Source organism: Ischnura elegans, chromosome X, assembly GCF_921293095.1.
Source record: "Ischnura elegans chromosome X, ioIscEleg1.1, whole genome shotgun sequence".
Lineage (NCBI taxonomy): Eukaryota > Metazoa > Arthropoda > Insecta > Odonata > Coenagrionidae > Ischnura > Ischnura elegans.
The window spans coordinates 17,447,387-17,459,946 of record NC_060259.1 but is presented as its reverse complement, the minus strand read 5'-3'; the positions used below and the strand labels follow the sequence as shown (position 1 = coordinate 17,459,946).

General features: G+C 42.1%; 1 protein-coding gene across 1 annotated transcript in view; it reads right to left on the bottom strand.

Annotated features, from left to right (window-relative positions):
- The window catches only part of LOC124171924 (plexin A3), a 418,867-nt gene that overhangs the window by 146,341 nt on the left and 259,966 nt on the right, over positions 1-12,560 (bottom strand). Inside the window, exon 4 of the mRNA XM_046551350.1 lies at positions 8,223-8,351. Coding sequence (XP_046407306.1) covers positions 8,223-8,351 — 129 coding nt within the window. The remainder of the gene's footprint in view (positions 1-8,222; positions 8,352-12,560) is intronic.

The window sequence follows — 12,560 nt, the reverse complement described above, 5'->3', positions numbered from 1 at the left end:
GAGTCCCCAAGAATGCTGCCAAATATCTGTCACCGCCAAGGGGCCAAACACATTGGGGTAATGAACTCTCCGAGGCACAAGCCCCGAGATAATCAGAAACTTACCCGATTCGGCTCCCACCAATCGATTCTCCGATGAATTCTTACCGATCTAATAAGCAAGTACTGTTGCGAAACGCCCCACCGTCACCGGAATTCATTTCCATTTCTTCCCATCAAACTTCTACGAAATTGGGCGGAGTTGCTCATTGGTTGAAATGAAATTTTGATGTGTATGTCCAAAACCCAATTAAAAGTAAGTAATCCTCTGCGAAAAAGTAAGAGATGGTGCAAACTATTGAAGTGAAACAAGCATAATTAAGGCCATGAAAATTCGAATGGAATGAAACTGAGTACCGCCTCGTCAAACGCTTCATTTACCCGCGAGCATTTCCCGCATTGCCTGGAGTGAAGCGATCCGCAGAGAATTGCCAAGACCACGAATAATACAATTAAGGATTCTCCTGTCGCCCTCTAGATGTGCTGTAAGCCACCACGTATTTCAATGGGTTTCGGAAGTCGCCACTGGCGTCGCTCACGAGCAAAGCGATCCGAATTATGCGTGAGAAAAAAAGCTAAAATAAAGGCCCATATTGATACTCGTTATAATGTAATCCAACAAATTCATAACATTTCAATGCTATTTATCGCATTTTCCGATGACGTCTTACCTCGACGAAACCAATCGTCTGGAATCATGCTTATGAAAGATTTAAAAAATTTTCATCTAAAATTAATTAATTTCACCGAGTGAAGCCTCAAACTATTGATTAAGCTATTTGTTGCAACTGCACGTATAAATAGATCGCAGTGCACTCCTCACTGGATGGATAATTTGAAAAGCGATAAAAACGCAAAGCGACAACAAAAAAAGAAATGTTTAAGAGGAGGACGCATTTTTTTAAAGTTTATCTAATGTAACTTTATTACAAGCCTCTTGGCTGTTAAGAGTGATTTCGCAAAGAGTGAAAATTAAAGCCTCATTCAACACAATATTTGGCATTTCCGACAAAAAAAAAACATTTTCCCGGATATGAGTCCTCACTATTTAAGAGTCCTTAATTAACGCAGTAACGGAACATGATATTGCATGGTATTTGGACCGACAGCTGAGGTCATGTGCGCCATGAGGGAAGGGTTGGAGTGGGAGGGTGGAGAGATGCCTGGCGTCGGAATTAAACTGCTCCGAGCGAAGAGCTCCATAGGGACTGGGTCCCATTGACGGGCTGAGTGCTTTGTATGACGGGCCCTCCACAGGGATCGGAAAGCCTCGGAAAAATCTCTCCTGCCGCCGGGCTTTGCACCCCAACCGTCTGTTAGAGGAGAGACTTGCCACCAAAGATGACTGGACCGGAGCGAGCGGCGTCAAAACTTTTCACACCTTTTCCGAGAAAGACACGAGTGATTCGAGAGCTTGGTCTGACCTCACGTTTCTTCACAAACACTACTCCTACTCGATGGAAATTTAAAACAAATCGAAGTATTATTGGATTTATTGTTTCAAAACCCATGAATTCGGAATCCATTAAATACAGTGAAATTTTACTCAATACGCATGACATTTTTTTAAAAGCCCTTGTTTATAAACGGAATTTAGGATAAGAATTTCGTCATATTGACATTCTTGTAATTTTTTAATTTATTTTAAATACAGACTAAAAAGTTTGACCATTCTTTATAGTATCTCTTATTTCCACGTCCCAAAAGTAACTAATTGGGGAGGAGAACTTTTGAATGCCTATTCAATTACTTAATTTTTCTCAACTATACATTTAGGTACCAAATATTAGTGCTCCGTCTCGTGTGATATTGTAAATGAGTAAAATGAGTATAGGAGAGTAACTGGGTTGAAGCAAGAGTTCGCGTTCTCTCCACACCTAACACAGAATGAAGAAAATCAAAAAGCGAAGTCAAAGACATTTTAGTCGTAACAGTATGTTAAGAGTCATGGACAAAACAGCATTCAGAAGAGAATGAGGCAGAGGAAAGCATGGACGAGGATCGCATTTGCACTATGCCGCAAAGGCGGGTGTAGAGTGAAAATACTCAAGCAATCTTGTCACGAAAACCATCCCTCTTCCTCGAGCCACGGCGAGCTCCAACGAGAGCCAGACGACAAGGAAAACTATGGATGTGCTCTATCTGTAATGCCCACACAGCTGATGGGAGACACATTCCCGTGAAAAGTCCTACAAACTCCAACGGCACCTTTTTTACCGCTAGCTCTTTTTTAGCACAGTAAATGGAACGAGTTTCACACGCGAAAGAAATCGAGGAAAAATAGTCCGCATTTTAAAAATTAAGCGGGATAGAATCCCAGCCGGCCTTTATTAACGAACTCGCCGAACGAGGACACTTAGCACTCACAAGTAATTGCATGGCGCAGCCTCCCTCGTCGATGAATGACAAAACAGCTCTCCATGCCTCCACAGCCACAAGTCAGCGTGAGAGAAGATGAGTTGAAGACTTGCGGCCCAGTAAGAGGGTGCGTAAACCCACTCCGCCGGCCTTATTTCGCCACGAATTACTTGTTCAGAACTTATTCTATCATAAATGGGATGTGCCTTGGCCGGTGCAATCAATAATTCATGTTGAACCACCCAAAAAGTAAACTTCCACAGGATTATCTTACTTAGATGCGTTGAAAAGTCGAGGTAGGTAATTTAAGATAACTATGCTCTGTAAATTGTTCACACTAAGATACCGACTATTCGACGAAACCATGGTCGCGAAGTAAAATAATCCTCTGGAAGCTAATAAAGTTTTTCTTTCAGGCTCAGCATGCATTTCAACATCAAATTGAACTATTCTGAGTATACGATATAGATTCTTTCCAAAAATATCCTCATCAAATGTATATTATAGATTACAATTAAGGGTCTTTCGGACAAAAAACTGACTGGAAAAGTGTGATATTATGACAACTACATTAGCAAATGAACAAACAACTCCCTCAGACTGATATCATATAAGAAATTTTTCTTAAGTACCTTTCAATTAGTACAAATATTACGAATGAAATACAGGCAAATTTTTGGTCAACTTACATGCCCTGAAACACTTAGGATGATTATGTTTCAAGACTTAGTCATAAACAACACACACGTCACCAAAAAAGACAAAATACGACTGGTCGGGATGGAGTGACGAGTCACCTTCATCCGAGACGCAGGGCCTCGAGAGCCGAGTCCCCTGCGAGCCACCCTCGTCACAACTCTCTTCACCCCTCAAGACCGCTTTACACGGTGAATGATCATTCAAATGAAATTCCTTCGCCGGTACCGCTTTACACGGTGAATGATTTCGGCGAATTTTCTGCGCACAAATGATGCGAACTGGTGCGACTATCGATAGTGTATACCGATTCTAACGATATTTCCGACCGTTTCTGACCACATGATTTGTATTGGAAGTCGCAGACGACGGAATGCTTCGTTTACATGTTTGCTTGAGTATATTTTTGTATTGCTTTGACTTTCGGTAGGGTATGACGTACTAAGTAATGAGAGGAATTAGAATGGTACGAATTGATAGCGGAAAACCACTTCAATAAATTGTGCGATCCCGTAACGAAGTACATAATAAGTTATTTTCGCCACAGTGCAACCATGATAATGCTTCAAGACAGTGCCCTCTAGAACATGATCATAAGGAAACTTACTCTTCAAATGGTTACCCGAAGTTTTTCCCTTCCGATTCAGTAAATTATAAAGTAAGTGAAAAAATAATTTGGGGCAGAACTGCACGTTGCTTCTCGCTCAGAAAAATCCTACCTTAAACAGACCGAGTCCCGTAGTGACGCCGCAGCGTCCAACTCCAATAAAAAACACAATTAACTTAAAGCAAAGGCTCCACAACGGTGAAGGCCGGTCAGCAATGAGTTTTTATGTTTGGGGTCCCGTCGGGTGCATAGTCTTCACAATGCGGTCGAGCAAAGGTAATCCTGAGCGAGAAAAGGAAGGTACCGGGAAGAGAAAACAGTAAGGGACCTGCTCTATTTTCGAAGGAGTGCGCTTCAGCATCCTAATACTTTCTACCATTAAGTTGGCTCATTATCTCATTGCTTGCTACTTCCCCATTACCGCAAGGCTACCAATGCTCTCAAGATATCTTGTGGGATATTGCGCGCGATCACAGATAAAGGCTTTATGAGTACCTAAATTATTCACCACAGAGAATTCACTGTTCTTTAAATATCAATGCAGGGGAAGAAAGTGGACTGTGACATTCATGGGCTAGTTTATGGGCTTTTCCCCTTGAGTTATAGGCAACCCCGTGAGATTGGGACTTCCTAGGTGGGCCAATATGATGTCACGGCTCGTTTTCGTTGGAATGTGTTCACCGAAGAAACAGAGATATTGTCATTAATTGGGACTCTCACCCCAAACTTTAGCGTTCAAATCATTAAATATAGTTCAAAAATTGTAAATTAAACGAAATATAGACGCAATCGAGGAGAAAAACGACGTTTTTGATCTTTACAAATCCGGAATGTTTTTTTTCGAATTACCCACTTTAGAGAATTGATGTTAGTAAATTTACTTTCTTTCAAAGTAAATATTAAATATTTGAGCTATCCCATGGGTTGCTATGCTTCCAAAGTTTTTATATATGATCTTTAAATTCTGAGGTGGTGCCAATGGCAAGACGGATGCCGTGCGCTCATATCATTTACGGAATCATTCAAGTAAAAATTAGGGCATGCTCGAAATTTCATTCGTGTGTGTTCCTGAATGATGAGAGATAGGCAATATTGTGATTTCATAGGAGAACTAAGATAACGTAACGTCTCGTTTTCATTCTACTGTGTTCAGCGAATAAACAGAGATTTTGTCATTAATTGGGACTCTCACACCAAACTTTAGCGTTAAAACCATAAAATGTAGTTTAATAATTGTAAGTTAAGCAAAATATAGACGCAATCGAGGAGAAAAACGACGTTTTTGATCTTTAAAAATCCGGAGTGTTTTATACGAATTACCCACTTTAGAGAATTGACGTTTGTGAGTTTGTGTTTTCTCAAAGTACATATTAATTACTTAAGCTACCGCATGGGTTATTATGCTTCCAAAGATTTTATGTATGATTAAAAAATCCGGTGGTGCCAATGGCAAGATGGACGCCGTGCGCTCATATCATTCACGGAAATCATTCAAGGAAATTAGAAAATGCCTGAACTTTCATTCGAATGATCATTCGAATGCAGGAAATTTCCGTTATACGCGGTGAATGATGGTCATTCGCAAGTTCATACGAATGATCATTCGAATGAAAATTCACCGTATAAAGCGGCCTTAAAACTTGTAAACCCGGCTACACTCCAAGTACATTCCATTTTCGTGAAACTTTTGAAAATCGTCCTGCCAGCTGTCACTATCACATATTAGGGTTTACGTGTAAAATATTTGAAAGCCCTGCATTCACAAATCTTTTTTTTGTTTATGCCTTGTCATGGCGAGGCCATTTTCGGATCAAATATAGATTACAGCTTACATTTAAGGGTCGCTTGGACAAAAAATGAAATGAAATGTGTCATATGGTGACGACAATTAAAAATTAAAAAACAACTCCAACAGATTAATGCCGTGACTAAGGTCAAAATACGCCGATTGAAAGAGAACTTCCGCTGCTGTAAAGTCTCATTCGATAAAAAATTTGCTATGACCGCTCAAGTTGAAACATTCGTCGGCGAAAGAAATTTTTGTGGAACTTTTGAAAGTGTTATTGTTTATATTTATCATTACAAAGTTCCACAAATTGGTGCCTGAAAATTTTCTTTTTACACATTCATTTATTTATAATCTCCGCGTTCAGCTTGCACTCACTTTTCAACTATCAACGGGTTCAGATGTGTACGCAGAGTTTTGGGCAGCAATGCTACTTAGGGTGAGGTGCTCGTTCGAATGTCAGCGGGTGATCGCTTCGAGGCATTTCCTCAGGACTGCTGCGAGTGGCACACGCGAACACCTCGACGGCGACGGAGGCTGCCAAAAAGTGGTCCCTTTCTCGCCGAGCAATTCCATAAGCCGGAGGAGGGGAATAATGAAGGCAAGCGATTATCATGTACATCACGTGACGACTGAGGAGGGGGGCGAGCGGTACACCATTCGGGCCGCCCAAAGCACTCTGGGTAATTACTTGTGACTCGGCACCAATTACGAAAATGGATGAGAAATAAATAACCGTAAAATTCGGCAGCGGCGGGGTGGCGAGGCCGAATATCCAGCAGCCGGCTCGAGGGAGCGGAAACACTGCATCCACCGGGCGCGGCACTCAAGGTGGCCAGGTGCGGGGGCTGGGCACGAGGGTGTCGCCTCTAGGAGGTGCGGGCGACACTCCGTCCCGCAGCTTTCCATTTCAGCCGCATACCCACACGCCGCTCAACCATTCTCCGCGTTCTCATTCACTCCGAGTTCGTACATCCCCGAAGATAGGCATCGAATTTTCAACGCCACCCTGGTGGCTGGAGTCAATACGTATGACACAAAATTATACACCGAAACTAATGATAAAAACTTATACATCGAAATTCACTCGACCTGCTTGCTACGCCCGTTATATCATGCATCCAAACAATCAGGAAAACGCTTTTTAAAATCTTAATTTGGTAGACTCTATAGCTCGATTAAAATAATTTAATTAGGTAGTAATTTGTTGAATCAATGTTTGCTTGTAATTTATCACAATATTTGATTCTAATTATTCGCCATTTCTGAAGGCATTCTAGCATTCAAATTTTTGACGATTTGAATAATTTGTGTGCTGAGAGTTTCAAACCATCCAAACCCCACGACGCAAGCTTGAACAACGCGTGGTACTGAGAATATTATGGTAATAAGTCATTTCGATCCGAACGTAAATTCTTTCCTCAAAAGACACTGATAACTTAGAGACCATTAAGAGCACTTTTTCACGGAATTGAGTTTTCCCCAATTGAGTCCACTTTATACAGATACTTTGGTACATGGTGCCATGATCTGGATAACCGCGAGGATGTCCACAGTCAGGAAATTAACTTAAAATGGTATATTGAGGATGCGACCGACAGCTGAGGTTATTTACGCCATTGGGTAGGGTAGGGAAGCAAGGGTGGAGAGAAACCCGGCGTCGGCATCAGTCTATCCTCAACGATTGGCACCTAGGGGACCACGACTTTACGTCCCATCCAATGGACGGAGTATTGCACCAGAAGTGCCCTCAACACAACACTGAAGCAGTGACACCCGCAACCACGGAGTTTGAATCAAACACACTTGTCACCACAGCAAAACGATCCCCTGAGTAATATCATGTGCCTGAACTTGAGCGCAACGTAAACACGACCCAGCGATCAGAAACGGGAGTTAAGTCGCCACGAATGAGGGTAACAAACGCCGGCTCCGTCCACACCATTTGCACGTATGCAAGCTCGTTGCGATGAGAAATCATCAGCTCACATCGATTTGGTGCGCCCGAATAACATTTCCACCTTTCAACCTAGTCCTTTCCAACACTTGCAGACCTATTCAGCAAAGTTAGAGTGTCCACCAAATATTTCCTCCACCCGACGGATAATATTGCACACAATCCATTTAAGTGCCTTTGAAGAATTTTAACTTTTGTAATTTCCATAAGAAATTTATTTCTCTACCACGGTCAACTTATTCCCGTGGTTTAGACGTCAGGGCGTCTTTTACCATAGATTGCGAGAGAGTTTGAAAAACAAAGTGACCCGTATTTTATCGTTTTCCGTCCCCACGTCTACTTCTAGTTCACGGCAAAATACCGAAGGCCTCCACCCTTTTGCAGATAATTTGAAGCCGAGCATGATTCCGCTTCTTTGCTACTCCTCGCTTTGGTGTATGGCAGTGTTTCATTGTCGCTCTTTTGCGCGGTCCCTTCCCTCAATGAAAGGTTCTCCCCGAGCGAATGAATGAGTAACACCTCTAATGACATCACCAACTCATGAAAAGCTACTATAGTGTTTTCTTGTACAAACTTGGCCGAATCATTTTTACAAAAACTGATCTTTGGCCTCTAACTACTGAATTATTTTTATGAAATTTATCTCGGGTCTGAGCGAACGACCCCATAAAATGTGATAAGTACATAAAATCAAGGAAAATTGAATCGGTGTACGATCATCACACTAAGAGTGGAACAATACTATGGACTAAGGGACAGGGACTACCCGAAGTGGCTTACCTTTTTCTCCGACATGACGTACAGATGCATGAGCTGTGCGTCGAAGTGCAGATCCGGGTTCACGGAGCTTCCTTCATCCACGGATATGTCTCCATACTCCAACGCTGAGCCCGCACTCTCGACCACCACCTGCAATTACAATTAAGCATTATTATCCACACCTTATGCTCTCTTCACCAACTGACTCGCTCCACAAATCACAATATTGCAAATTCTGATGGAGTTTCAACAAAGTAAACCCGTATTTCTCCATATTCGATCTTTCGCCTATTCTTGAGCTACTCGGGACGAAAAAAACGACAGCCTAAACCCTTTTGTAGACAAGTTGATGACGTCAAGCACCAATTCCGATCGTCGCCGATTCTCCACTACTTGTCGTGCGGCGCATCGGCCAATTGTGTTTCTTTCTTGCTCGCAATCTTGCGAGCGATTCCTTCCACCCAGGAAAGGTTCTCCCTGACCGAGTAAATGAGAAGGACCTCAAATGCAGTCACACAAACACGAAAAGATGTTCGGCAACATTTGCTTTATCTTATTTTACGCCAACGAGCAAATGGTGGAGTGGGGAAGTTTGTTTCTCGTCTTCACTTATCTCTCATTTCCATCGATCGATATATTGTTATGAATTACGATTTCAGGTCCAAGTAAACGGTGCCATTGGTCTGCTGAGAAATTAAATGTATTTATCAATACGCTTGGTACGCCGATTGATCTCACATCGATACGAACCGTCAATTGTTTAAGTTTTCTCGGAAACCTTACGGGTCAGTTGTTCCATATCCTCCAACGTTTCGACAAAAAAGTACAGTTGTTGTTACGTAGGAGGAGGTAGATCAACTAACCCGGGAGGTTACCCGAGAATACTTTACCAAAATCCTCCACCGGGAAAGCCTGTAAACATCAGTTTCGTCAGCTTTGACACCGGCGTGGAATAGAAAATTTGCCATTCTCTGAGAATCACCCATAGAGCAAAAAGCAATTACAAGGAAGACCATCTGAGGTCACCAAAAAGAGCAGTAAGTACAGTCACTTTCAAAAGTCAGTCCACATACCCGGCGCAGTTTGTTATTCTCCGAAGTTGATCTTCGCGTATTGCTTACCCGTTCTTTGTCCACTGGGGATCGATTTGACTTGATCGTGTTGAGCAAATGGTAACTTTTTACTGAAGGAAGTAAAGAGATATTAACGGGAAATTAGGAAAATTGCCGATTTTTAAACTGCAAGGAAGTGTTGTCCTTTTTTCTGGGGAATACTCACACAGTATTGTTCAGTGTTATTTTTAAGAAAAAATGTGCGAGCAACATCAACGTGGCATTATGATTGCGTGTAAAATATTCATGGTTGTGATGGAAAAACAGTTTACCAGCCCTTTTGAAATGATAAAAGGATTATATTTGATAATTATTACAAGTACCCTGATAATGTTGGATTACATGGAATATTTAACGAACCACCCGGCCAGCGCCACTCCCATCTTGAACTTACCACTTTAATTAACAGTATAGCCCATTCGCATTAGGCCCTTTCATTCTATCCATATCCTTACATCCATTCTTCCCCTCCCCCTTACCTCACATCTCTCATCTATGGATTGTACTTCTTCAGTTCTTTTCCTCTGCGTCCATCCCTCCTTTTTCTTTCTTATACTCACGACTCGCATACCTTCATTCTTTTCTCGTGCCTCTTTCGTCGTCGTCTAAGTTTCCGCACCGTAAAGCGATACATCCCAAGCAGCATATTTGGTAGCAAGTAAATATAGTTAGCATTAATTGCGCAGAAATAGTCATAAGGTACCCAGCACGGTATATTTTTATCGGTTCAAAATTATGCACGCGTTGTTAAATGTGCCTTAAAATGGTGAGAAATAGACAAGCAGGTTATGTAACTAATGCTTCCGATGGTTTTTTAACTATCGAAAATATATTTATGATAACTTTTAAGACATTCGAATTTTCGATGAACATGAAGATATGGGTAAATTACTTACTGATGCCTGGAATATATTGAGCATTTAAAGATATTTGCCTAGGGAAGCGTTAGTAACGACTGGATTAAATTTCATACCGAAGTAAACAAAATAATACAGCGCACAATAGTATTTTTTATTTCTCGTGTGATGAGATTCGTAGAAAAATGTGGGACTATATATATCTTTAAAAAATGCTTAGGAATAAGGAATACGCATATCAGAACGTCTAAAATACTTTAAAATGGAGCAATATGCATCGATGGTGTTTGGTAATAATACGTTAAAGGCATAATTTAGAAGTTTATTTTGCAGGCAACTTTTAGAATACTCTTTCAGACGTATATCCCGGTTTTCGTTTCTTCCTTCTATGAGCGTTGCGGCGCAGTTACGTCTCGGTGTTTGGTCTTTTTGAGTACAAGTCGTTACTCATACCATCTATCTCAGAGCACTATCAGGGTGAGAATGGCGCGACTGAGACCTTAAGCTGACTTGGGCCCTTCTATCGTGAGCTTTCAGGGAGAGAATTGGAGAATTTAGATGCTGCGGCAGAGGCGTGATGCACGGCAAGCAACGCAAGGCGCGTCGCCGCCAAGACCACCCAAGCAGCGCTGCGCCCTCATCGTCCGTCAATCACTCTCTTTTCCGCACGGTTGTTCCCCCACGAAGATACAGCAACAGATCAGCCCCAGCGAAAGCTTACGGCACCGCGCAGTCAAAGATTTTACGACTGAAATATATTCTATTTTCTAACAGTCGCCTGTGACGCGTATAGAGGTGGGCGATCCCAACACCGAAAACGAGACCACGCAATTATATTCTTAATATAAAATAGATTAATTATGATTTTAACACACCAGATTTCAATTCATTTTTAGTGGAGAGAATCTAAGAATGGACAGTGCATATCCGATCACAAGATCGCCACAATACCATCTTGTGTAACTGCCTACATCTCATGCAGTAAGATTGATCACTACGGTACGCAACGAGGGTAGTAGTAGTCACATTTACGCAGTATTTGTCACGTTGATGCAAATGTCGAGCCATTTTCTTTCAACCGTATTTTGTTTCTCGGTATCCCAAGTAGCTTGGCGAGATAGTGGATGTTCCTGTTTCGAGTCCAAGGGAAATCAAGCTATTTTCTACGCGGACCAGATTGAGGTCGTCTCACTTGGTCCCTTAAAAGTTCAAGTTTTGTAGCTAATTTTGGCGAATTTTAATTGGTTTAAAAAAATGTCCGTAGCATGACGATGAGTACTCAGCGGCCCATGTATTCTAGCATTTACAAAGTAATACTTGCAACCGTGAAAAATAGAATTTAAAGGTTATGCATTTAATACATTATTAGATAAAAATATAAATTTCCGTAAACAGGCCAAGTTATATCGTGTTTCTCTCATAGATTCAGATTGCCCTCCCCGCCTGCGACGCATAATCATATAAATGCACAGTGGGTGGCATCGTATCTTGAGGGAAAAGAGCACGAGAATTCTCTAGGTATCCAGAGAATTCTCGAGCTATTTTCCCTTGGTGAAAATGTTGAACTTCATCACAGCGAGCTGAGCTGGTCAGCTCGACTTGCGAATATCACGATAATATTATCCCAGTGCGATGTAGGGTCGTCAACACCGCATATATTCCCTACTCCGCATTCCCTTGAGTGAAGTACAATCATGCGTCAACACCACTCCCAGCTACGAAAAAGGTCACAATTCCATTTCGGCGAGACTCGAGGAACGCACACCACCGAAACGGTCCCGGTCACGCTGCGCATCGTGCCTCGGACAATCCTCCGACGATAGGAAATATCCAAGGGGGAAACCAAGCGAGGTGAAGCTACGGACGGATTTCATCTTTTATCGAGCAGGATGCATTTGCTAGTCAGCTCCCCTTTCGAGAGTCCATTTGATCGTCAAAGGGAATGCCAGAGCCGATGAAGGAACTTCTAGAAATGGGAGGAGCTGGGAATCTGGAATCAAATAGCTATACGCAGATGACGCGAGTTGTGGACTCCACATCGTGGACTTACCGTCTTAGAGCCTCCACGATGGGGACAAGGATGCGAGCCTACTGATATACCATCATCGAACATATGCGCGAAGTTGAATCACCACGATTTACCGCCAGTTCACCAACTTGCTCCGTAAACACTTACGGCCGTATTCATAGTTTCCTTAGTAAGCTACTAAAGCCTAAAGAGCGTTCTAAGTAGTAGCATACTAGCAAAATGGTATTCAGAGATCGTTAGTAAGGGCTACTAAGCTTAGTATGCTCCTATCTTAGTAGCCGGCGATTAGTCGCCCTCCGGCCTTGTCTAAGGGAGCTACTAAATATGGCGGACCGTTGTGGATGATCGAACTCCGGTTTTG